Source organism: Labrus bergylta, chromosome 6 (genome assembly GCF_963930695.1).
Source record: "Labrus bergylta chromosome 6, fLabBer1.1, whole genome shotgun sequence".
Classification (NCBI taxonomy): domain Eukaryota; kingdom Metazoa; phylum Chordata; class Actinopteri; order Labriformes; family Labridae; genus Labrus; species Labrus bergylta.
In genome coordinates this window covers 10,850,660-10,877,455 of record NC_089200.1, presented here as the reverse complement: position 1 = coordinate 10,877,455, position 26,796 = coordinate 10,850,660, and the positions used below count along the sequence as shown (strand labels likewise).

At 38.8% G+C, this 26,796-nt stretch overlaps 1 protein-coding gene across 2 annotated transcripts in view; it reads right to left on the bottom strand.

Moving 5' to 3' along the window:
- Nucleotides 1-26,796, bottom strand: part of fcho1 (FCH and mu domain containing endocytic adaptor 1) — a 52,742-nt gene that overhangs the window by 18,541 nt on the left and 7,405 nt on the right. Inside the window, exons 2-9 of one of the 2 annotated variants that reach the window (XM_029281419.2) lie at nucleotides 24,405-24,437; nucleotides 21,268-21,318; nucleotides 7,367-7,458; nucleotides 4,954-5,028; nucleotides 4,195-4,336; nucleotides 3,733-3,885; nucleotides 2,826-2,930; nucleotides 199-297 (exon numbers count right to left, since the gene is read on the bottom strand). In XM_029281419.2, coding sequence (XP_029137252.1) covers nucleotides 199-297; nucleotides 2,826-2,930; nucleotides 3,733-3,885; nucleotides 4,195-4,336; nucleotides 4,954-5,028; nucleotides 7,367-7,458; nucleotides 21,268-21,294 — 693 coding nt within the window. In that variant the 5' untranslated portion in view covers nucleotides 21,295-21,318; nucleotides 24,405-24,437. The remainder of the gene's footprint in view (nucleotides 1-198; nucleotides 298-2,825; nucleotides 2,931-3,732; nucleotides 3,886-4,194; nucleotides 4,337-4,953; nucleotides 5,029-7,366; nucleotides 7,459-21,267; nucleotides 21,319-24,404; nucleotides 24,438-26,796) is intronic. The other variant, XM_020656556.3, reaches the window with a different exon arrangement.

Sequence of the window (26,796 nt, the reverse complement as noted above, 5' to 3'; positions counted from 1 at the left end):
TGTTTCTATTATCAAAGCCTTTTGTGATAATTCTTTATGATGAAGAATCAACTTGAAGACCAACAGGATGATGTATCTAGTTTTCAATATGAGTGTCTACTGTTGGTGATAAATAGAGTCAGTAGACGTTAAAGACTTGGAGAATGGATAAATTCAGATGATTCAAAATCACTGGGATCAGAGCAGGCTGTAGCGTACCTGTCCTACTTGAACATGGGTGTCCTCTATTGAGTGGGAGTAACCTTTGATCAGCTGTTTCATCTGACGCAGGTGGGCCTCCTCAATTTCCTGAAACTTCTACTCACACAAACACACACACACAAACACACACACACGCACACCATGGCAAAGAAAAGAAAACACACTGTTACCACATGAAAAGGCAAAACTCCACTACTGGCTAATTTATCTTTCTTTATTGGTTGACATCTATCGTGCGCCTTTGGTGTTCATTAAAGCTTTAAAAAATTAATTAAAAGTATAACATCAAAGTCAAACTAACATCTACTTCAAAATACAGCTGTTACTAAACTTTAAGTTACTGAACAACAGTGACTAAGCTTTAGTTAGAAGTTTTGTTTTATTCTTTCCATGACTGTGTAAAATCTTGTTTAAAAAAGGAAGCAAAAGAAATGAACAATAATTCTTTGGTCTGAGGTGTCTTTGGTTTAATGATTTTGTCCAGTTTCGTATCATTGTAGTTGTTGCTCAGTTATTTGTTGTGTACTTTGGTTGCTGTTGTAAAAAACCCATTATTGCAGTTCAACAACATTTCATAACCTTCAGTCAGAGTAGGTCTATTAATTCTTTACATGCAACCTAAAATGGTAAGGATATAACAAATATATTTATGTTTGCTGTTGAATGCTGTTCATTTTGGTTGTTTCTTTTGTCTCTAATTTAAAAGAAAGATGAAGTAAAAGGCCTATTTTTACAATTTACTGTCTCTACCAAACTGAAGGAGCTTCAGGAGAATTTAAATTGGTATCCATAATCCAGCAGAACTGAAACTTTCCACACCATATTCCTACATGCAGAGAGTCAAAACTGCCTTTAGAAGGATTTGGAGAATCATGTGCAGCTTCAGTGAGCCAGTCAGGCAGCAGAAGAAGCTCTGGATTGCCAGCTTCTTAAACCCGTGATAATTTGTAAGGATTTAGATTTGATCCTGTTCCTCTTTCAGCCAGCTCATTTGTCGTTGTCTGGTTCATGGGAATTGTCTTGATTAAGTGCCACAGGCTTTATTTGAGAATTGATGTCGTGAGCTGAGTTTTTGGCAGTTGCTCCTCTCTAATTAACGTGGCAAAATGTAGGCAGAGAGAGAGAGAGAGAGAGAGAGAAAGAGAGCAAACATTAAACATTCTCCCCCGATTCTTTACAGCTGCCTTCAGCAGAGCACTTTATACCCGTCCCTCTGCTGCTCTTGGTGTTGGAAAAATTCTGTCTCCCAAGTCTGTGAGCAGAAACCTCTTGCTTTCTTTAATGTGCTCAAAAACCTGAATCTTAAATATGTTGACATTATTTTTATACTTCACTTTTGTCTTGTTTTTTTTTAAATTTGCGCTTGTTTGAAGGTTCTCCTTTAAAATCTGCAGATATGTAACGAAGGCCAGCAACAAATAGCAGAATCGTTTGTCGTATGAATGTAAATACACAAACCGGAGGACTGTTCAACAACAGGGGCTTTAACACGGGTTAAATTAAAGTTAGCACTATCCTTCTTTGATACCTAAGTGATCTACTAGTCTGCAGAAGGCATTCATAGCCTTTATTTATCAAAAGTACTTCAGGACAGCAAACCAAATCCACTCTTTTCCTCTTTTTATTGAAGCAGACGTTTCGGGTAAGGCTCTTCTTTAGTGACATGTTTGTTTGCCTGAAGCCACAGAAGGGCCTTGCTCGAAATGGCCGCGGAAATAAAAAGAGAAAAAGAGTGGATTTGGTGTGCTGTCCTGAAATACTTTCGATACATGTTTTTGGTTGAGGATTCAGCACCCATGTGAGTTACTAAGGGTGAGCCTGATTTTTGGATTTACTTCCTAGCCTAGAGGTAGTTTGGCAAATGTAGCAAAACGTGTTTACCATGTGACTTTGGGCGTACCATCCTTTTTGGTTTTAAGGTTCAAAATCCCCCCTTTTTTAAATAAATATTGTAAATCTCTTTTGCTTGATTAATAGAAGGCAACAACATGGATTTTATTTTCCCCTGGTACAGACTAAATGCTAACCCTACAACAGGTGTGAAAGAGCCCTCAGAGAATAGATCCTGTGATCTCCTTTTGTGTTACGCGTGATGAAAAAGCACTCTTTTTTTCACTGATCTGTTCTTTATTTGATCATCCTTCATTTCTGATCTGTCCTTTGACACTTTTTGCTCCCAGGTACCACATACACTGCACCCCCTCCTCATAATTATGACCAGATCTACCCCTACAAAGCTATATCAAGAGATGATTGGTCAAAGGGATTTTAATATACAAAACACAGAGACACTCATTGGGGTTTGTTGTAGATCCCCATGGCAACAGCAGCAGTAACCATGGAGGCAGTTATTAAAGGTATTAGGTGGGGGGGGGGGGGGGGGGGCAGGATGTGTGTGTGCTTTAGTCGGTGGGTGTTTTTAGGAGTCGCAGGATGAGGTTTCCATTTTTGGGGATGTAGGATAATAAATGAAAGAAGGAGATTGGAGTTTTCATGTGATGGGAGTTCACAAAGATGGTGAGTCAGAGAGATAAAAAGACAGATAAAGCCTTTGAAAAGAAGAAACACACATGAACACATCAGGGGGAGGGAGAGAAAAACAAGTGTCCCTCTGCTCAACTGACCTGGGCCGACTCGCTCATCTTCTGCTCAAACTCTCCTCCCACACGGTTGTACTTCTCGATGCACAATGAGAACGACTCGGCCGCCTTCTTAGACTTCATCTCTGCCTAGTGAGAAATGAAAGGTGAAGGAGAATAATGACCTTCAGCTGTGCAGGCTCATTCACAAACCTGGAAGAAAATAAAGAAGTGCTTGGAGAAATTCTGTTTATTGGGCAAAAAATAGTTTTAGTTTTTTACCTTTAAAACAAGAACAGCAAAAAACTACACAGAGTGGAGTTATGAGAGCAGAGAAGTTCTGTTGTTTTTTGTAAATGGCCATACAAGTTGTTATTTATCAAACTCAATTAAAGACACTGCTGAGGCCATCGCAACAATGATATTTTTTTGTCTTTATATCAATGCTACGTGCAGTTCAATAAATTCATAATATCAACAACAGAGCAGAGAGGAACAAACTGGTGACCAGAGACCATAATGAAGCAGTTTCATTGCGATCATTGAGAGCACACTGGCTGTGTGTAAACAGTCTATCGTCAAGCACTTTTTATAAACCAGATATTTAACCCCCCCCTCACCTTTTTTAAATAAGAATTAAACGCTACGTCATGTTTTTCCATCATGTTTTAAGAGCTACTGTAAATGGATGTTTGCTCAGAGAAGTGAGGTCAGGGGACATAATCCATGTTCATTAGTTCATTGATATTAACTCACTATTTTGACAGCACTATTATTAAAATGCCACTTTCCAGTGCTGCTTGTGTCACATTCTTAACTCCACTCATATTCACTGTACTGAGGTCAAAGCAGAGACTCAAAGGCAGTGATTGAAAACATGATCAGTAGGGCACTTTACTGGCTTGTAAGAGAGCATTCAGAACCCGAGAAAAAAGAAAAAGTGTTGGCTAACTTTCTCCAGTTCTTTCAGCGGAGCTCCTTCCTTCCTCAGCCGGTCCAGCTCCAAACACTTGCCATGGTATCCCTCCTTTGACTTCTGAAGGTGACCGCTCTGAACCTGCACCGCCTGCACCGCCTCCACTGTCCCCACCATCTCCTCCTTTGTCTGGGTCATATGCAAACACACACATACATGCACGAAAGAGAAAAAGAAAAGGCAACACATGGACAAACTGTTCAGAACATTACTGTACTTGATACTTTCAGGGAAACTGAAGCATTTGCTGTTAAGGTAGAAGATGTAATGGGATTTTTTTTAAAGAGACAAATCTGATCAGGATGACAGCGGCTCGATGAAGGGCAAGTAATGAGTAACTGTCCAAGTCTTTTTTTCTCAAAGAAAGACAACCAGGAACAAAAATCATAGCAGTAAAAAAACAGCGTCCCTCATTCCGGGCACACATATAGGCTATACCTTGCGATGAATTTTGACCTGCTCGTCTCCATACTTGTTGATGTCCCGGATTAGATCGTTCATCTTTCTCATCAGCTCGAGGTGACAGAGGGCCAGTTTGTCTGAAGAAACCCGGAACACGTCCCACATGGGAGCAAAAGTCCTAGAAAACACACAACATATGCATCAAGCAAACACACACACGAGACTGTGAGGCTCAAACAGTTTGTTCATCTAAGATCTATTAAAAGTGTGAGACTATGAATATGCTTTAAAATGACTTTTTCAAGATAAACTCTTTTTCTTTTCTTATTCTGATGGCACACGGACAAAATACATGACATGACTTTTTCTTTTTTTTAAGTGACCCCCCTGAGCCAGAACCTGAACAAAAACATAACAAATGCAACAAGTAAATATTTCAAACTACAGCATAAACCTGTGTGTTCATGCTGCAACGCATCAAAGTATAAAGAAATTAGAGAAGGACATTTCAGTTCCTCTAACAGCTTAATGTCTGTGTTGATGGCTGTTATATATTTAGTCTGAACGAAAATGTGTCATACAATAGATAACATATGGGCATTATTTGAATGACATATATGGACATTTGCTGACGCAGATGGTACTCATTGAATTATCATGTGTTGCCATATGTGTGATTTACATAGAAGCAAACATGTTCCAGCCATATAGATTCAGCTCTGAGGTACTGAAAGAGATGGGAGAACAGTTAGTTGGAGAAGTTCAGCTGTCTTGAGCTGAAAAGGCTCTACTCACCCCTGTGGACTTCCATTGCTTGCCATCTTTGCCAGTTTGCTCATTGATTTGGAGTACGTCTCCTCGATAGCAGCACTGCAAAAAGCAAACGCACGTATATACCGTAAGCAGAATAATAAAGAAACTCTAATGTTGGTGCAACAAGGGAAATATGGGGTTACAATGGCTACAACCAAATTCTAAACCTCCTTGCTAAAGTCTAAATGACCAGTAATTGGACAGGAAGAGTGATGTTGTGTCTGTTCCTTAAAATGTAAATCCTTGTAATAGACTTTAGACTGGTGAATCTAATGCACTCCAATAGCACTTCTTCTGCTAATGGCCTCATATGTTATGTTCTCTATCTACTGCTTCCTTTGCTCCAAACTCCAGCACGAGCCAGAAAAATAAAGATGGATGTAGGTCCGTGTTGCAATGAGTCACATGTAAATGATGAATGGACTTGTTTTCCAAGGCTGAGCATGAAACTTTAATATCCATCTGTAGACCCTGAAGAGAAAGGGGGGGGGGGGGGGGGCATTGATCCAAATGTCCTGAGGGAGAGCTGATCTACTTCTACTGAAAGTCACAAACAAACACATGTTCCGACACTATCCATCTTTAGAAGTGATGCTGAAACAATACTGGAACTCAAATTCTGTCTGAAAAAAAGGATAACAAATATTTTCATTTTAGATTAACTCGAAAAGTTAATGGTCAATTTAAGAAGATATGAACAAACATCACCTGCAAAGACTCCACACTACATATTTCTTCAAAAGCTGCTTGGATCATTCATTTATGATAACTTTTCAAACGATATGAGACGATTTGAGATTTTCAGAATAACATAACAGACAAGTAATGTTTTAATCAAAATCCGTTTCTGTCAGGCAAAATATGACTTTAAAATATCCCAGTTAGATTGTCCATTGATTTTGACCAGGAACCTAATGCTGTCTGTGTGGAAAAAAGGTGTGCTCTTGAATAACTCTGCAGCCATTCATCTCTTTGATAGATTCAGTTTTCTAATGCACATTATCTTGAGTCTTTTGAGTACCACTATGTTGACTGCTGCAACACATGTTGACTTTATTTGTTAATTATCGCCAAAATGTAACGTATTGAAAATTGGTAAAAAATAAATAAATTAAAGTCTTGTATTTAAAGTGAGTGAAGTTCAATTTGTTGAGATGTTTGGGTAATTTTAATTGAAAGAGAGGAAAGTACAATATAATAGTAAAAGGTAATTGAGACTATTTTGAAAAAATGTAAGACACTATAGTTCTCAAAACAGCAACCTGTAAAAAGATTAAACAAAACAAAAGTCTGTTCATTAAAAAAATTAAGTTTTACTAATTGATTCAATCATTGTTTTAGCCTTAAACTTGTTATTTCAGCACCACTTAATGATCCGTCCTTTCAAGAGGCAGTTCAACAGAGAGATATTATAAAGACCCAGAATGAGGGAAGATAATGTAACATGAAGCCCGATACTTTAAAAGACTGTTTCATATTACAACTTATATCAAAATGACCTTTCCTGCAAGTGGAGCAAGGAAAAGATGGAGGACATTTATCGACACAATTGCCTCACTTTGTCCTGTGGGATGGCACACTATTTTACCCACAATGCCCCTTCTTCATTTCCTGACTGCTGATTTGTTGTCTGTTTCTGTCCCTGCAGATAAGTGAATTTCCCCCTGTGAGGAATTTGCACAGAAGGTCTGACTCTATATCAGGATTATATCACTGTTCTGATAGTGTGCTGCGTGTGTGTGCGTGCGTGTGTGCGTGTGTGTGTATTGTTAAATAGTGAAAACGATTTTAATAAGGTTATTGTCTGCTGTTCTCGTCGACTACTGGTTAGCTTGTCAAGCTTTCACTCTATTTAATAATAGTAATGTTTGTAGGTTAATCAATTAACTCAGGATATGGAGAAGATGTTAACTTCTAACCAGAGGCCTCTGCTATCACCTCCCATGTTGCAGCTCTTTAAAACCCAGCAGTTACAGTCATGTTAGAAGATAAAGCTCTGTATTGCAGCAGGATAATCCAGCTATTCAGGCTTGTGTGAGTTTTTGAGAGAGTGCATTTCAAAAGTAGCACCGTTGTGATGACTGGGGTCAGAGATCGGAGCATAGAGAGAGAGGACGGGAGCAGTTTTAACAAAGAGAGACTTGTTAAGAATTCTCTCTAAAATCTGCATTCTGCTTACAGGACTATAAAACTGAATTAATCATGAACACCTCTTTAGATCCACCGAGACATGAAATACTTAAAAAATGTATTCTTGAAGTCTTTCACCCAACCTTGGCACAAACTAGCATCTTTCTTTGTACAGAGTCAAGAATGTAGAGTTTCTCCACCATCACCATCTTCCCCTCCCACACAGATATTCACAAATACAAAAAAAAAAAAAAAAAAAACTTACCTCTCACGGACAAACTCAGCAAGCTCCTTGGTTGCCAGCTGGCCATGCTTCATGTTGTGGTAAAGAACGTCAAAACCGGCATTCTTCTCCCCCTATCAGGGTGCAAAAAAAAACACAAATACACACACACACATATACCGTCTGTTAGCACCCAAAGGAGAGCCAGCATTATGGAGAGTTTGTTTTTCAGTACAGTGATATCACAGTTGTTTTTAATCCAAACCTAATTACATCTTGCCAATGATGTTCAGTCACTACAAATTAAAATTGTACTATCACTCTTACAACAACATGAAAATAAAGGAAAACACAAAACCAGTTCTGGATTGTGTTTTAAGGTTCCTTCACTTACTCTGTCACATACACAACAATATACTGATTTCTAACATACATGAGGTAACAAATCCTTCATCAGATCCTTAAAAAATGTTTTACTATGTAATTAAAATGAAAAAACTAACAAGACAAAAGACAAAAAAAAATCCAAGTTTCAGTTTTTATTTAAGTTTGCTTTTTTGGTTGCTCAGTCTGTCTCTTGTGCGCTTTCTTTTGTCTCTCTCTCCATCCCTGATATGTTCTGTCTTGCTATGAAAACTTGTCTGTTGGGAGGATTAATATGTATATGTAGAAACAGAAACTGAAATATTGTCAAAATAATTCTCTGAAGTGGCAACACTGTTAAATAAGAAAGCATGTATATCTTCATTTTGGGATTTCCTTCTAGTAGTTATTGTGTATTTGTGCCCCCCTTTAGGCCCTGGAAGGGGTAAACGTTGGTGGATAATATATATAAAAAGGAAATAATCTTCAGAAAAGGTAAAGGGGTAATAATGGACTTGAAGTGTCTAAACATGAACATTCTGGTTGGCTTTTTTGTTTTGCATTTTGAAAATTAAAAAAAATCTGAGAATCGAAAAAGTCCAAGTGCTCTGAGTTTTCTGTTGAATCTTTCATCATAAGAAGTACACTGATTTACACAATGCATTCAACATGAAACACAATGCATGTAAAACTCTCTCTTAATCCTTACTTTGTTGTGATTGTGCTCATGACACACACTGAGTTTTTATAGGAAAATCTATTAAATTCATTTAGAGTCATTTGAAATGTAAACAGAGGCGTTTTAAGCAGCATGCTGTCAATGTGCTCGCTGTGTCTGACACCACCCTGTGGCAGCAGTTACAGGCATTAAAAATACAAAGAAGCAATCAAGCTTATTGCTGATGTAGTTTCTTTGTTAGTTACGTCAGAGGGACAAACCTGACAATTTGGGTTTTGCAGAAGTTTCACTGTTTAGTTCAATTACCATACATGAGGTCATGAACTGCTGCTGCACTCCCCGAAAACATATCTCACTATTTGTTGTTCATCTGTCGAGCAGAAGAACCACAAAGCGAACGTGACTCATGAGAAGTGAGAAGACCACAGTGCAGGGCTGCTGTTGAGAAAAGAGTTGCCAGCTTTGCAGCTATAAGCAGATTTACCTCAGACTACAGCATCACCTCACACATAGAATTACACAAAACTACATCTGTGTTAGCTAAAATCTTCATAATCCTGAAAGATGCTGACTGAGGTTGCATCATTACAAATAGGCTGCGTCATTTCTCGAGCTCAGCCACATTTTTCAGTCAACAGACGGCCAGGCTGTGTGTGCAGACGTGGACACAGACAGCTGCTTCTCAGGGCCTAAAAATACCCTGTCGGAGGAGAACAGGCCTGTTACCAGGTACCAGGGGAATGGCTGGAATGCCAAGGAAGGGTCACCCAAAAGCACTCACGCTAATACACACATATACATCACACACACACACACATTTTGAGAAGCACAGTAGAGACACAGTCAGGTACACTGGGTTCCTAGCACTTATGATGAAAAGCTAAGTTCTAATGTTCTAATAATCGTCAGAGACAGGTTGATACGATGTGACTGAAAACAAACAAGTAAGCTCAGCCGCAGAAGCGTCACAGCTGACATCAGCTGAATAAGTCAATGTCCCTGAGCCTTGTCTATTTAAAATTGTGAGCATCCATACGCTGGTTAACGCTTTAAAGCTTTCAAAACTTATATATATATATCTTATATCTGACAGGACATCCAGTCAAATTAAGTGTTGTACGCTTTTATCAGTAATGTCAGCATTAAAATACTTTGATGGATTGCTCCATAAAAAGAGAAGACATAAAAAAATCAATCAAGTTCACAATGTATCAATCTCATTTTCTTTGTTCTCAACTACTTCAAGTCTTTTTGTTATGAGATCGACTGCTAAATATCTTCAAAATGTATAGTCGTACCTAAGTAACTTATATGCTTAAAACCAAGTTTGTGAGAGGATTTGTAAAAAAAAAAAAAAAAAAAGAAAAAAAAGAACGCTTTATAGATTCTACCACTGTTCAAGAAAGTAAGGAGGATAAATCAATAATGAAAATCTTTTTCCTTCACCTGTCCTTACATAGGACAACATGTGCACACGACTGCCTTTCTGCTTCTCTTCTTCCATTACAAAAAGCTTACAAAACAAGCTAAGGCTAAGATTTGCATCTCTGCAGAGAAATGTCAGATCAGCTGTGTTTAAAAGGTCAGTAATTAATTGACATCAAAGAAAAATACAGCTCTTTTTTCATGAAAGCTTTACAAAATGTAAACCACTTTACAAATGTCATATTTCATGTTAAGAGCGCCGCAAGATCAATCCTGCTCATGGCAAATCTAACGGTGCGTTCACAGATATCTTATCTCGACAAATGCCATCTGATCAAAAACATCAGAATAACGTTCAAAATGCCTCCAGCGATGAATGAGATAACAAGTTTTTGTGTTTGTAATTTGGGTGATATGGTCTCTTATGCCTCTGTATACCATCAAGGTAATAACGCAAATAAGAACTTCATAAATTGTTTTGTTTTTTTGTTATACTGCTGATGTTTCAGCTTTATTCAGTCAAGAAACACAATCCTGTAAGAGAAGAGCTGCCACTGCTTAAGAGCTGATTTAAATGTTACCATCAAATAGAGTATATGTTCAATACTATCTTCTCCCTTTTAAATTTAGTATAAGGTTTGTATTATTGCACCTTCACATGTGCTTTATAAACAGTAGACAGGAGTTCAACAGGCGGTTAATGTTGTGAAATGACGGGTGGTTTGCAGGCAGCTTTTGTTGAAACTCTACCCTCTCAGTAGAAAGGTGAGCTGGCAGTCTGAGCCCTCAAAACACACAAACACTCACACACACCTGCCTCTCCACAGCATCTGTCTTCAGTATTTTATACAGCTAGCAGGCTTCTCTGTCGGCTGTGTGCTTCAAAGAGCTCAACCATAGCCTGTTGATTATTACAGTGCTTAAATGGTATCTGATACTGATAACAGCAAGAAGCATATCTGAAAAGCAAACTTATAGCTTATAGCTATCCTATCCAAATAAAGGCAAAATCCCCCAAAATAATCTTTGAAAAAATAACCCACCTGTTTGCATTAATTTGTTTAATCAGATGTGTATCCTGTAATGACAGTTGGGTGTGTAGCTGTTTTCTCCAACTCTTTGTCTGTTACCAGATTGATCAAAAGTTAGATGCAATAATTCTAATATGGTGAACGCCATCGTTGCGGCTTAAAGCCTCTTTAGAGACCAATATGTTAAATGTTTGATACAGTTTATGGTATGGGCTTAAGCCAACGCTGCAAAGATTTGATGGCCTAATGAAGTCCTAATAATAATTTATAATGAATAGGGATCGATGCTTTCTGTCATTAATCGAGCATTATGCCAAACGTTTGCTGGTTGCAGAATCTTAAATGAAAGGATTTGCTGCGTTTTGATGTCATGCTATGATGGTAAATAAAGACTTCTTGGTATCAAATGTTGGATGAAAAAAGCTATTTAAAGTCTCTAGGCTCTTGAAAATTATGATTAGCCTGTTTAACATGTTATATCATAGCGAAAAGGATCAATCAGGAGGGTGATTGGCAGATTAATAGATAACATGATTGTTGCACGGGGTTAAGTGCCTCTCGGTAGGAAGGTATTAAAGACGGAAAGACAAACGGTTGTTTCCAAACTGGAACTTCATGCATCACAACCATAGAATATTCCCAGCACTTTGTTTAAAAAAGGATATACTATTCAGAGTTAGTTATAGCTAACTAACAAAAAAATGACACGTCGCCCCAGGTTAAAAATTGAAATTGCCTTTTGTAATGCTTCTCATTGTTTGTAAACACATGCCTCAGCCTGGCAGGTGCACCATAAATGAATGTGCATTATCCATTACAAGTCTTTATTTAGTCTGAACGCTCCAGCACTAACCCTGTGCATGTTCAAGTGTGCAGGTTCTTGATTGAGCAACCAACTGTGAGCAGGTACTAGAACACGGTGAGTCATGCCATGCAATCTAACAGCAGATCAGATTTAACCCACTGGCAGTCTTCAAGTTTCTTTAAGTGTCGTTATGTATTCTTTGGGCCTTCTGTGAATGAAAATCCTGCATGTCTGATATATGCAAACCCCCTCTTCTCTCCACTCTTGGTGATCTCTTTTTCATCAATTAAGTTGACCATTTTGGTCACGCACGATGGAGTCCATTACCATCACAATGAGGGGACTGATGGGAGAGACGAAGAGAGGGGTGGAGGGGGTCTACGGGAGGTGTAAAATCTGTACAACTTTCTCATGAAGACTGAGACTTCTGCAGACTGCTGAGAGCTATTGCGGATCAGTGGAAATTTGTTAAGGGGGATGGTAAGCAGCAAGGAAATTATCATTTTATCTCACTAAATCAAATGGAGGAGATGTGAACCCTGATTTTCTCCTCCTTCCTCCAACTGTTCAGATCATCACCAAAATGGTTAGGGCCATTTAACTTTAAAATAAGGTGTGCTGATCTACAATCCCAAATCTCTTTGGAAAAAAAAACCAACATTTTTGATACAGAACATCTGCACGACTTTTAATGTTGAAGTATTCACACTCCCAAAACCCTCCAAATGCTCATTTAAAGCCAAGTTTAGTTCTTTAGGGGAGAACAAACAGATTAACCTGGATCAACAACTAGGGTCAGCCAAGGGTCAGTTATTTTAACACATGTCAATGATGGAGACACACAGGCTTACAAATGTTGTGGAGACACACGTCTATGTATTTATTCAACAATAATAAAACCAAGCTATATATCTAGCTGTATATAATATTTTATTTTCATATTTGTTTGGCTAAAGACTGAAATACAATGTAGACAAACTGTGATTTTATTATTCTAAAAACAATATAGGCACAACTTCAGTTCAGGCCTATTATGTTCAGTAGTTTAACTTAAACACAAGTTCATCAACGATTATTTTGATCAATCAATGAGACCATATGTTACATTATCGGATACAGACAGCGCTCCATTATAAGGACATCTGGGTTGTCCTAAAACTCACACAGTACTTTATCCTATCTCCAACATCGCTTAAAATGTATTCCTGTCAACTAGCAACCAGCTCTACTTTTCTCTTTTCAGTGAGATAAACACTAAAGTTTACCTTAATGATACACACGGAAAAAAAAACTAAGCAATAACTAACAGGCAACAATGCAGATTTGCCTCTTCACAGAAGGCAGCTGTTACATTTGCTTGTTGTATTGTGATATCACTTTTTCTCTCTTATAGGAGGATAGGAACATTGACTTAGGAAGAAGAGTAGATGGAGAGGTAAAACAATAACTCATTTTCTGCAGATGCAAAGCCACTGTCCTTTTTTTTTTACTGTTTTAAATTGAAATGAGTCAACTGTCATTTGTGTTTCATACACAATTCTCTAATTGTTAAAAGAGTAACAACAATATACGCTTCAGGGAAAGACTTGTGAACCGTTTGAAGTAAACTCTGGTGACGTTTTAAATGACCTGGGTTTATTTGGCATCTGTTGGTCATTTGTTTTGTTTATTAGACCTCCTTTAAGCGGCAGGCGTCATCTACTGCATGATGAAAAAGTCCACAATATGGCACAGAACAGAAACATTTTCATTGACATTTCTACTGTGTTCTAACAGTATATCTACAGACAATTTAAAAAACAAAGTTCCACATTTAAGATGTGGCTTTTTTATTGAAATCTAAATAATTTGGACAGAAAACCAAATCTGTCCACCACAGCCCCGTCTGTCGATATGCAGCATTAACGTGTCTTCATTGCTGCTCAGAAAGGTTCAGAGCTGCTTTAATAAAATGGAAGAGTAATGTGCCGCGGGTGAGATGAGGATATTCTTGTAGTAGCACAAAGGTTTTAAAAGCTTTACTGCAGGGACGTTTGAGACTGAACAAGGCCTGCGAGTCTTTTCTTAGATTTTATGCTGCTACTTTACTGAATCTTTAAGCACACTCTCTCTTAGCCAACTTAAGATATTACTTATCCCAAAACATCTGTCACAAATTTCAATCTTAATCTTTCTATCACTTACATGAATGTCTGTCTGTGTCTTATATATCCCCAGAGGTTGGTTTGTCCAACTGCTCTCACTTGATTCTAATTAGACACATCTTCAGACTTCCCCTCAGGCTTGTATGAATCTAATTGATGACGTTGAGGAAACCTGCGATGAACTAAACTCTGTGCTGCAGGGTGAGCTTCACAGCTGCTTTACTCTAACAAATAAAAGATCTACATCTGCACGTTTGCCTTTAATGTCTGAGCTCTGCTGTTAACCACAAAAAGACTTGACAGGGAATATCTGCTGAAATCTCCCGTCAATCAACGTTTCGACCGTAACAAAGATTGCAACCAAAGAGAGGTTCTGCACGTAATTAAACTGCTGCATTGTGTTTTCTGTTCGTCAGTATGTTGTTCTCCACTCTTTTGGGGATGTTGTCATTCCATTGGACTACACATAGCATTGATATAAAGGCAAATATTCTCATTATAGCGTCGTGTAGCGGACTCTGTTGCTTCGGCCGCTACTTCCTCGTTGTTTATTTACGTCACGTCTTACCTCAGGAAATCCCTGACAGGGATAGTCCCCCGCTGTGAGGAGCATATGTGAACGGCTAGGTCAGGAGAATCTCCAGAGCGGTCCTCCTGCAATTATCTAGATATTATCCAGAATGCATATATGCTCTTGAGAAAGCAACATGAGCCCTACAAATGTTGCTTTCCTCATTGTCAGACACATTTACTTTGAATTAGAGTGAATAAGAAATGATTGACAGCTGCCCCTCTCACTGAGACATCATATCAATGAAAAAGATACTGCACTGAGCTGTCAGAGGTCACATTATGACTTAAAGAAACCACTCAAACCAGATCTGGATAAACTTGAGGCATTGAAATGCAAAATAAATGCAACTACAATTAAACAAGGAGGGTTTAAAGAGAATGTTTTCATGGATTCTTTCTCAGGAAAGACTGCACACAGAGAACATATAAGGGAGGTGCAGAAACAAGTACAGGCATATCAATATCCAATTAGTAAACCTTCTGCACGTCAACATCCAGAGGGAAAAATAGCAGGGTATTAAGGAAAACCAGTGCAACCTGTTCATCAGATTGATCTGTTAGCACAGTATGCGCTTGCAAGAAGAAGTTTTTTGCGCACGACTTATCTAAGAGTTTTCTTTTATCAGAAAGTAAAATTGTTTATCTTGACATAATGAGATGTTTTACTTCACCCTCAACAAATTGTGGCAGCAAAAGATTCTTCTACACTTCTGTGTTTTTCTTTGGAGAGCTCTTTTGTTCTAATCTCATCATATTAGTGACAGAAAAGCTGAAGTGTTTCTCAGCTTGGCTCCGGCTCTACAATAAAGTGCTTCAAACTCTGGCAATGTCCAGAGCAGCGCCTTTAGTTCTGGCTATTCATCAAATCTGCCTTTACAGCATGTCTGAGAGTGGATCAAGTGTCTGAAGACATTCCTGCTCTGTAATAAAACGCTTCAGTTATATGAAACTAAAGGTACAGAGCAAAGCTGAGCAGAACAAAAGAGAAAAGACAAGGTGGATAAAAAGGGAATTGTGCTTCTGTGGTTTGCACGAAGGCAGCAGAGCACTGAAGCTGCTCTAAGGTAGTTGTTCGCTGTTATGTATGTATATGTACAATTTCTAACATGTTTAAATGTATCATATCAGTATGTTGCAAGCTGATACATACCTGTCAGCAAATATACCAGGTTTCCTTTTTAAAGTTCCATAGGGGACATTACTGTACTAGAAACCCCAACTTTACTTTCACATTTAATGGTTTTGACAAGCTGCAAGTAGATCATACAGATTGAAAATGGCCTCACTCTGTATGCCACATAATGTAGCTTAGCATTAGCCCAGCCGGCCTACTGACTGGTCTGTCAGTGCTGCTGCGAGTTTTGCTGACTAACAGAAACTTTTTTCTGCTGACTGTGCAGGTTGAGCTGAACAACAGTCCCACAGCAGAGAGGTGTCAATAACATCAGGAGCAGGTAGCAGCAGTCTGTCATCTCTGATGGATCCACACCAATTTGCTGTGTGGGCCGCTCTGAGAGATCCAACTCTGCTGGTCAAAGACAATTTTTTTATTTTCAGGAAGAGAAGGAATGGGGATAGTTCCTGGAAAGAAGAATGATTTTTTCTTGTATGAGATGTAGCTTATTTCTTGAAAAGTCATGTAAGAAATTGTTTACTGATAAAAAAAACCGCATGAGTTTTTTTTTTGTTTTTGCTGATCCTTTCAATTAAATGCATTAAAAAGAATCAAGCTGGTTCACAATTATTAATGCTCTAAGTATACCTCATTACACTCCTTCACATGAATACAACTACAGTTACTCTTATACTGATACATCGTTGCTATTTATCTAACTTGGCACAGAAGATCCACAACAACAACAACAACAGAGTAACAAAAGAGAAAGAAGGAAAAGGGCAGATTCAGGGAATGGGAGAGGAGGAGGGAGAAATAAAAGAAAAGAAGAAGAAACAGAGGTCAGAGAGGGAGGGAAACTTGGGGAGGAGAAAAAGTTCAACACTGTTTGTTTACAGTTTGTAACCCCAAGAGAAAATAGCATGACTCAAAGTGATGGGAGGGCAGCAGCGTTGGCATCATTAAACTGAAAACCAGGCAATAATAAAAACCCACTGGGCGTTGTATGTGTTTTTTTGAGCACACACTCCTTTATCCGCAGGGCTGTTTCTAAGAAGAAATGATACTGTATGCTGTACAGACTCAAACAGATTGCTTATCTTTAGTGTTATCTTTGAAATAGTTCATTTCAATCCCCTTGGATATCAGACTTGGATTGTTCATGGTCTGTTCAACACTGAAGAAAGAGGAAACAAGTGTGTGCTATGCAGAGATGGGAATGTTGATTCCAAACATGATGATGTGCTGCTAGTTTCCACCAGCCTAATCCCACAAGAATGAGAATACTGTCTGCAGTAAAACTGTTCACACACAAATGCCCAGAGGTGTCTCAATTGAGAAGAAAAATGATTGATTTATTGTTTACTGATTGAAAAAGATGATAAATACAGAGATCAGTGGCCAAACATTAGTTTACTTTCTACTAGTGATTGAATTATGTATATTTTGGTCATCCACCAAAGAATACCATGTCTGAATATTCTATTTACAGAAACAAAATAACACCCCTTCAATTGTTATCACTGGACCATTTCACAAAATAATATTAAAACAGTCAATGACGAAAAATGGAATAGGCTGAAGCCCAAGGCTTATTTATGCCTATCCAAGTGTAACATTTCTAAAACAAAGGTGGATTTAAAGTGCAGGTCAAATGTTCAGCTATTGGCTGCTTTGTTTTGCTCATGCATTGAACCCCTGCCATCAGGTCAGCAATACAGGATAATATAAAACTTGGACTAACAGTCTTTGGAAGAGCTTCTTCCCCAGAGCGGTAGCCTCCATTACCCCCTTCCTGCTGAAGACACACACTCTCCTAACAGATGCTTTGAAGAAACAGGAGAAATACACTTTCTGCTCAAATAAGTGATATTTTCACTGTCGCTGCCCATCATTTAATTTCATCTTTTTATTATGACACACTTCATTGTTGTTCTTTCACTGTTTTATCTTGTAGCCCTTCAGTAAAGCACTGCAATCCTGTAAGCCAAATACTCCCAGTGTTTATTTCTGTGTATTTAACCCAAAACTAGTCATGTATTCAACCTCCCAGCAGCCTTTTAGTTAACACAGACACTAGGTATCTGTAGCTGGCCAATTCATGATTGTTTATTTTCGTCAAAATAAATCCACTCGTTCAGATGCATCATTCTCTTCTCCACCATTTATAATTTTGTTAATTAGATTAATTAAAATGTTAATTAGCACAACAACAAACTTATTTATAACTGACCTAGAGAAGGATGTGGGTGAAGATTCAGGGGTCTAAAACTGGCTCAGGCTGAAAACACTGAAAGATTTTTCATTTGTTTGGAGCTAACACGAAGAAAGTGCAACAAGCTTTCAGGCTTACTTTTGTTTGCTGTGTAAGACAGAGTCTTAACCTCACTGTGGCTTTATAACACAAGATACAAGATGGAAGGGTGTATGCAACACAATTTCCAAGAGTTTTGTGGCACATTTTCCTATTTGTCCACGTCCAACAAAAATGACTTCAAAGACCACTGAACCTCAAAAATTGGTTCAGTGGTAAGTGCTGTCCCCTTACACCAAGAAAGGTGGCCTAATAATCGGTGTGGCTCACAGATGGGTGGATGGAAAATGACTTCACTGTAAACATGGGACTTTAAGAGCCAAAGAGAGTCCAAGGCCATTGGCTTTTCTTTGCCTTAATGGTTATCTGGTTTCATATTATGGACCAGAAGCAGTTTTAGGAACAGTGAACATTAAAAATGTATTACTGAGTCAAATCAAAGTCAAGTATGTTGATATTTTGTGTTTTGAGATTTTGGTCCTGGTGACATGAAAAAGTCTTGAAAACCCACACACTTACGCTAATAAAGTGGAGAGCAAACCTGAGGAAGCCACTATACTAAACGCATTGTTCACTCCAATGTTTAACATGCATAAAACTTTCAAGTCAATCTGAACAATCCTGGTGTGTGCTGGATTACTCAGATCGTGAAAGATCATTCCTTTATCATTTATGGGAAACAAATCTCTTAAATCCAATTGTGTTGAATAAATGCCTTCTTAAAAAGAGAAATCTAGTTCCAAGAAAAAATTAAAGATCCCCAATCCTTTAACTAATTCAGTTTCTCGGACTCAACAGTGCTTTAATTTACAGAGGATGTACTTAATTATAGTTGATGGGCTTCCCCCTGTGGGCCATGAGCAAAGCTATTATATAGTTAATGGGAAAGGACAGCGTGCTATGAGGAGGCTTTGTGAGCGGCTGTGAATGTTCTTGAGCCAAACAAGACGAGGCTCTGTGTGACTTGTTCCCAAGCGGCTGTGATTCTAATTAACTGAAAGGATGATTTGTACGACACAGCTATTTATGTCTTGAAGCAGGCTGGGTGGGAAACACGGTTCTGAATATACAAACACACATGCATGCTCATAAATGACAAAAAAAATTATTGATGTTAAATTTGAATCTTTTAGTTGTGTTTCAGAGATAGGCAATGTGTCATCTCAGTGACACAGAAGCACAGCAGTCCTCTGACCTTGACTTCGTTTCTGGCTGAAGTTCTGCTGCATAACTCTCTGTCTACTTGCCTTCAGTCCTGACACACTAGACTGCTCTCATATACTGCCTTTTCCCCCTCCCTGCAGACCTGCTGGTGTTTTACTGAGCCCATAGAAGAAATACTGCAATATCCATGGGTCGTAGCCTGATGTTAAACGACAAGAAAAATCATACCTATCCATCGAATATAGATTTGTATGTGCATATAAACTATTCAGCTGATAAACAATGTCGAATTGGTTTGCCTCTAGTGTGGCTAATGTAAGCAATGGTAGCACTAACAGCCTTTCGGTCCTCATTGAAGGTTAATGGCCACATCACTGTGATGAATAAAGTTACGCATTTCTCCTGACCAGTGTTTGTATGCCAGTTTATCTGCGCTGCTTTTACAGAGGCCGTCCGTCCACCCTGCTGGTTTACATCTAGGCATTAGCGCTAGGAGAGAAGGTCCCTTGACCGGAGCTACAGCCCTGGCAGCTTAGACACAAGATTTAAACCAGCATTGTGAGCCAACATGAAAAAATAATAAAAACTATAATATTGTTCAACCAACTAGATATTCTGGTTCTGACTAGAGTTGCTGAAAATGTTTAATTGTTAAGTGGAATAACTGCGCACATCCCTAAGATCGCCTAAGCCTTCAGAGAGAAGCCCCTGCAACCTAAACAACTTTGTTTTTGCATATTTAAACAAAAGCTGACAGCATATCACAACAGTCATTGTGTGAAAATGGTAATAGCCTCAGACTAAAACTAGCAGAGTACAAATAGCCATTGGCCTGGAGTTCTTGAAAATGAGATGTGGTTAGGCTCAATGTTGATGCACTATTATCTCAGGCAATTTGACCATTGACCAATAACAAACTGGTGTCAAGGACAAAATGGCCAATTTGCTGCCATTTAAAAAACTTTACTTACATAGTATATACAACCACATAGGGATGCGACTCTTGATAAATTGTACAGCTTTAGGTATTTTGAGGTTTTGTGGTTACTTTGGTAAAGTCATGTTGCTTCTGTAAATGGTATACTCCGCAACCTTTCCAAAATGTCAAAATGCAAATCTGATTTCTTTCAAAATGTCAAAATGCAAATCTGATTTCTTAGCAGAATAAAAGGTAAAGGTTAAAGGACTTAATTCAACGCCTTTCAGGACCTCAGATAAGAGCGGATTTCATTGGATGCATCACTAGATATCTGACATTGGTCAGTGGGCCGAGAATGATCTACATGTAAGTAATCCTCCTAATCTTTCAAAGATCTCTGGATAGAGATCACTTCAAAGAACTATTATCTTACATGATAACCTTTAATGTTCTAAACCAATGGGATGTGCTCATTGTACTCCCTTATTCTAATTTTTGTGTGTATTTTTTAAATATTAAAGAGGATTTTTTTTTAAGTCTGATGAGGCAGGTTAGAAGAAGTAGGGCACACCTGAAATAGATGCACCAGGTGTGAACAGACAAAGAGGAGTAGAGGAGAAAGTGGGGAAAAGAAAGAGACATCGTAACAGCTTACAGCTCAGTCAGTGGGGGATGTGGGTGCTGTTGGGGGGATAAAAGAAGATTTCCATCCTGCTCTTTACATATCTATGTATAGAGTAGAGTTCTTTAATTACTGAACAAATCAATTTAAACAAATTGCAAATTTTGTCCAGCATTAGGTGTAAATTTCACTCTAAGTTTTGCTAAACCCAAATGTGATATTGCACTCTACAACCTTATGTTAAAATGTGTTTTTAGTATTCTCTTAGATTGTTCTTATTCATATGAAAAACTGGTGTTAATATCAATATTTGCTCAGACCAGGCTTAAATATGCATGTGATCAGTAGTAGTGTGTCGTTTAGGGCAAACATGCATTTCAGTGGTCAAATTTGCTGTCTGAATACACAATGACATTTTGTTTCTTGGTCAGATAGTTCCATATCCAAAGGTAACTTTTCCTACTGTAGACTATTGTTGTCATTGGCAGGATCTTTTTTGAAACAATAGTGATCTCTATTATTCCTGAGTCATCTTAAAAGGGGGAGAAAACCAGCGCTTCCTGTGTGTACCTAACTGGCAGCAGGTAACCAGAAGATTGGCTGCAAAGGATTAGAATATCAATGAAACCTCAGTGACACATAATTAGGCTATAATTACATGAATAAGTATATCTGGCAGTTAAAGCTTGAGTATAAAAGCTTGATCGATGTAGCCATTACAGGCATCTGTTGTATAATTGCCATCATTATCATACAAAGTCTCGTTTTTAGGCAAAACCCAGACACTTACCCAGAAATTGTTCTGAAAGAAGGCCATCTTCACTCAGAAGTTCACAGCAATCTGGAAAGAAAAGGACGAAAAGAAGAAACAACATTAGAGAAGAAGAGGGTGATACTTCTTTTTTAATCTGCCTGACCTCATTGCATTCCCCTCATCATAGTCTGACTGCTTTCTAAATAGACCTAGAGGATGATGCTATCGGTTCCTTGTTATAATTTGTAAAACGTTCAGCCTATCTCTGCCCTTAGACAATCAAATGTTGTATTGAAGTCTCTGCAAATTGCAAGTAAAGAAACCTTCAAAAAGTCCTGACTTTAAAGCAGCTCCTCTTGAGACACCTTCAGTGTAGGAAGGGAGCTCCTGAGGGAGAACAGAGTAGAGCTTAAAAATGACTTCAAAGGATTGACTCTGAGGATGGAGGGGGCAGAGGAAGGAAGCCCAGATGAGGAGTGACAGGGGAGATGGGGGAGGACAGCGAGGGGAGATAAATCGATGGAGGGAACAAGCCGAGCTACGGAGGAAACCACCAAGGAGATGATCACAACTTGTGAAACTAGAAGCTGCGGAGCTCGGCTCTGATTGGCTGAGCAGTCTCTGTCCCAAGCTGTTGTTGAATAGCTCCATTTGTAACCTTTTTTTTTTTTTGTATCTGCAACTAAATACAACAGATGCTAGTGAGCAGAGCAGCACAATTGATTCAGCTATACCTACAGCTTATTGGTGACAATTTAGTGGTGAAAATTATTTTTGTGGGGGATTTCATTTGGATTCAGAAGAGACATGTAGCCAACACAGGTATTTTTAAAACATGAAGAACAACAGAGTGGCATAAAAAGAAAATGTATTCAGGGTGTAGAGTGGAATTGATAGAGGCTCCAGTCTCCCAATTACAAATTAGTGTTCCATAACAACAAAACGTTACAGAATGTTGCTTTAAACTATCAAAGTCTAACTCTAACCTTCAAAATCACAAAGATAAAACCACAAAGTAAGGGTTAGGGTCACCTTAACTTTTAAAGTTAGTGTTGCTTCAGGCAGTGAGTTAAGGATGAGGAGCTTTTTAATTTACTAATGTCAGGAGGGAATAAACACTGCTGAGTATGCACCCTCTGACCCCCCCCCCCAACATTCACTCACACCAACACATGTAAAGCAATGGAATCTGGTCCTGCCCAAAAATGGTCTCCCCGGGGCTGCCTGTGTGTGTTGACAACAGCCCTTTCTCTGTATTGGCACTGACACAGCTCAGGCAGGTGACCTGGCATGCAGCAGCAGCATCAACCCACCGAGAAAGAAACAACACACAGACACAGCTCACACCTTGTTAATTAGCTCAGCAGTGGGACTGTGGGCCCCTGCAGACACGTTTCTGTTTGGCAGCTCAGGTTAGTCCTCCACAGAGGAGACAAAGATACAGAAAGACAAAAGTATTATCTTGATAACTTATGACTTCCATTAAGTAATGTGGCAGGGGAACTAAAATTGGGCGTCTGTGGTTCATCTCTCAATCAAAAAATTGCAGGTTCCATCGTCAGCTTCAACAGTGGAAGTGTCCTTGGGCAAGACACTGAACCCCAAAGTTACACCTGACGTCATTGTCAACGTGGTGAGAATTTGTGTTACTGTGATTAGTAGTGATGGACAGTTTGGCACATTGCAGACCCTGCCATCAATGTATGAATTTGACATGTAGCGTTAAAGTACTTTGAATTGTTAGAAAAACCGAAACATGCTATTTAAGTGCAACCTATTTATCATTCAGTGATAAGCTTTTGTCCTTGTTTTCATCCTCATGGTTTTTACACAGCATGATCCAGAAACACAGAGATAGAGAGAGGTGTGCTCTGGGACCCCATGTGGACAGCAGCCATGGTGGGATGTATGGAAGTAGCTGACACCCAGCATTCTCCATCTGGTTCCTTCTAAACGTTCAGCTGAAATCAGCTCTGAGGCAAACAAGCAGAGAAGAAGTGGGACACACTGTGACCTTGGTTCCTCTTGCTCAAGATCATTTTTTATTCAAAAATTAAATGCCCCCGCAAATCTGGGTCTTACTGTGTGTGTACCCATGCACATATTCAAAGTAAAAACCAATGAGTGGAAAACCCCCTCACCTCACTGGGGGTGAAGCTTTTAATATTAACTGCTGTGTCCACATGTCAGCTCACCCGAGAGAAGGCTGGCATAAAAATTTGCTTTAAAGACTACAGCCATGCTACTAGCTTAATGAGGCCGTATTTATCAATTTTGCATAGGCATGCAAAAATGTTCACAATGACACAGATGACACAGATGCCCCAGTTTAACATGCCAGTATGATTATATTTGTTTATTAGAACCACATAAAAAGTACACGTAAGTTTGATGGGAATGCCACAGGTCTTTAAAAGAGCCAAACTGATATGCAAGCTCTGTAAGGCCTTTAATGGACAAGTAGTATCAGCTGACTCCTTTATATACAACATTTCACTCCAATCACAAATGTGAACCTCGTGTTGGTGGAGAGTCAGGGGATCACACAAGCTGGTAGGATTCATCCTACAGATCAGAACATGTTTGTAAAAATAAAAATTGGCAATCCATCCAATAGTTATTTGAAGCTTGATCTGTTTTATCTGTGGTTTAAGGTCTTCCTAGGTCTATCAATAGCTCTATCAATTCTTAAATCAAGTCCAGTTGCCTTCCTTTGGATCAAGCTTCAAATTACCATGGCCTGGATGACTGAGAACCTACACAGACACCATCCTAAAGCTGTAGGCATATTGAAGTCAGTACAAAAGTGGCTGAAAACAGACCAACGTGCCATGCCAAGAACAGGGCAAGAATGTTAAGTTTCTCTGTTTTACTCTCTGCAGTTCAGAACCATACATACTTTATTTTGAAACTTGTTTACTAATTCATCCTTGAAGCTTGATTTACCCTTGTTTTTATGGTAGATGATTGTATGACTGGTCAAAAAGTCACATAAACAAAGAGAGAGCGTGGTGAGATGTAGCAGCAGCAAAGTTAAATAGTTAATAATGCAAAAAATAATAATAATAATAAGGAAATGGAAGGCTTTTTATGAAACTCATATCTTCCACAGGCAGAAAGTGGGTTAGTTCAGGAGTCAAGGTAATCATTCTTATCAATGGAGACACACTAACCTCTACTCCTGCTCTCTGGCACCCTCGCACTGCCTGACAACACACAGATGGCAGCCATGAAAAATGAGACCAAAGTAAAGCGGGGGGGGGGGGGGGGGGTGTCATACACTGAGAAAAACTATTCACAGCCCATTTAATTCCTGCAGGAAATTAATGGTGCATCCGCCCCACCCATACTAAGCATTTCTGTTTGTATTTCCCTTTTCTAATTCTATTTGTGTGTGAGATAGAGAGAGCTGCTAGCAGATGTCTCTCAGAAAGATGTGAAGGAGGGTAGGTCTCCACAAACTCCGGTCCCTTCCCCACCTCCACCTGCTCTGTCTCTCCTTTTGGTGAGAGAGCTGAAATTATCCCCTATGTCGGTCCTAACACTGTTGGTGAAATTGCCTGGAAACAGCCTTCTACTTGGGCTCAAACAGCAAAAAAATATAAATGGATTTGGGTTAAATGAAATGACACAGCCACAGTAGAATAAAGATGCTTCAGTAACCTCTAAACAGGCACATTTGTTATACGCTCAGGGAGCAAAGCTGGAGGGAGATGGGAAATGACATGAAGAAAAAGAAAGGACAGGCAGCAGTGAGAAAAAGATAATAAGGTGATTGGTAAGACTGCAAACAAGACCAGACATGTTGCAGAATTAGACCAGTAAACATATACGCCTCCAAACAGGTGAAGGACACGTTGGACAAATGAGGCATAAGGATAGAGAAAAGTGGCTGCTGCATAAACAAGATGGATGATTGAAGAGAATTATGTTACAGTTTGTGTTTTACATGCTAAAGATGTTCCTGACATCCTTACGTACTGACCCATATTCGTGTTATGAATTGTTGCTGTATAATAAAGATTGATTGATTGAGTCTAGTCTGTACTTTGGCACAGTGTTGCTTTCAGCCAAATGTCATCATCATCAAAAATGTTGCAGGTATTTTAGTCATAACCGAAAATGCCAGACAAATTAATAATTTGATGGCACAATTTCAATTCATGCTGAGGGCAACAGTATTATCTGTACCATATTCAAATGAAATCTAGCCAACTGTTGTTGAATTTTTTTTTAATGAAGATTAAGAGTCATTCCCCATAAGGCTCAAAGCTGACCTGATTGACTGACCCTGACTGACTCCAGCACAGCGACCGCCATTGATGGGCTTCCAAAGTCTCCTGAAGTAACCAATGGGTGGCGTCACTCTGGCTTCGTCAACTATTATTTACAGTCTATGCTGGCAACTTGTTTTTTTTTTTTTTTAACACACTCACTATCTGTGGAAACATCAATATTTGTAAACATTTTCCTGGCAATTTTCTAAGAGCTGTTGCGATTTTTCAGTCTGAAAAACAAGCTTGACATTTCTTTGTTCTAAAATGCCAAACATTTCTTTGCTCCAGTTTCTGAATTATGAAGATTTGAATTGATTATCTTTTACGCATTTCTGGGTTTGGACTACTGGTCCAACAAAACAACAATACTTGAAGACATTACACTGAGGACTTAGCAAATGTGAGTGGGATTTTTTCACTATCTAAGTCAATCATTCAAAATAATAATCAATGGGTTAATCAGTAAAGAAAATAATCACTTGTTGAAGCCCTAAGGCCTATCCATGTTTTATAAAAAACATCTTCAAAGTCATTTCTTTTTGAAGGCCCAGCACTGCAGTCAGTCTTTTTCTTATTGTAAGTGAAAGGTAGGATGAGGACAAACAGACTGGAGCATCACAGAGAAGTCTGCTGCACTGCAGATCGACTCGTCTGTCCTTCAGTATTAGTTTTAAACCTGATTTGCCGGAGCGTGGAGGAGAGATCACTTTGTGTCAGGCCTAATTTCCCCTTCAACACCACAGAGAGACTTCTGCACCCTTCTGCTACGTCTACCAGCCTGAGATGACTCACTGCTGAGCCTGTTATTAGAGCAAGACTTTACAGAGTTTTTTCAAGGGAGAAAAACATAGACTTTTAAAGAAGAAGATTATTCTTTCAACAAACCCATTTGCCTGTTTGTATCATTCCCATTGACAAACAAATCAATTCAAATAGTGGGAGAACCCTTCACCTTGGAGGGGCAGTCTGAGCCCAAAAATTGAACCTTCAAAGGGTTCTGAACTTCAAATGTATGTCACAGACCACAGTGGTAATACGGTATCCTGTAGTGATTAAAAATGGTAAAGGTATTAGTTTCAATGCCATAAAAAAAAATTTAAAAACGGGCAGCAGCTCTTCTAGCCTTTGCGGTAGCAGTTTCATCAGGGGCGGGAAAGTTAAGTCACAAATATTTTGGATCTTGTTTTGGTTAACAATGTAAAGAAATGTTGACATTGATTTCTAAAGCACTCATTAATAAAAAAGGGAGTTCAAATGTATCTGATTGCTTGTCTTCATTGATGAAAAA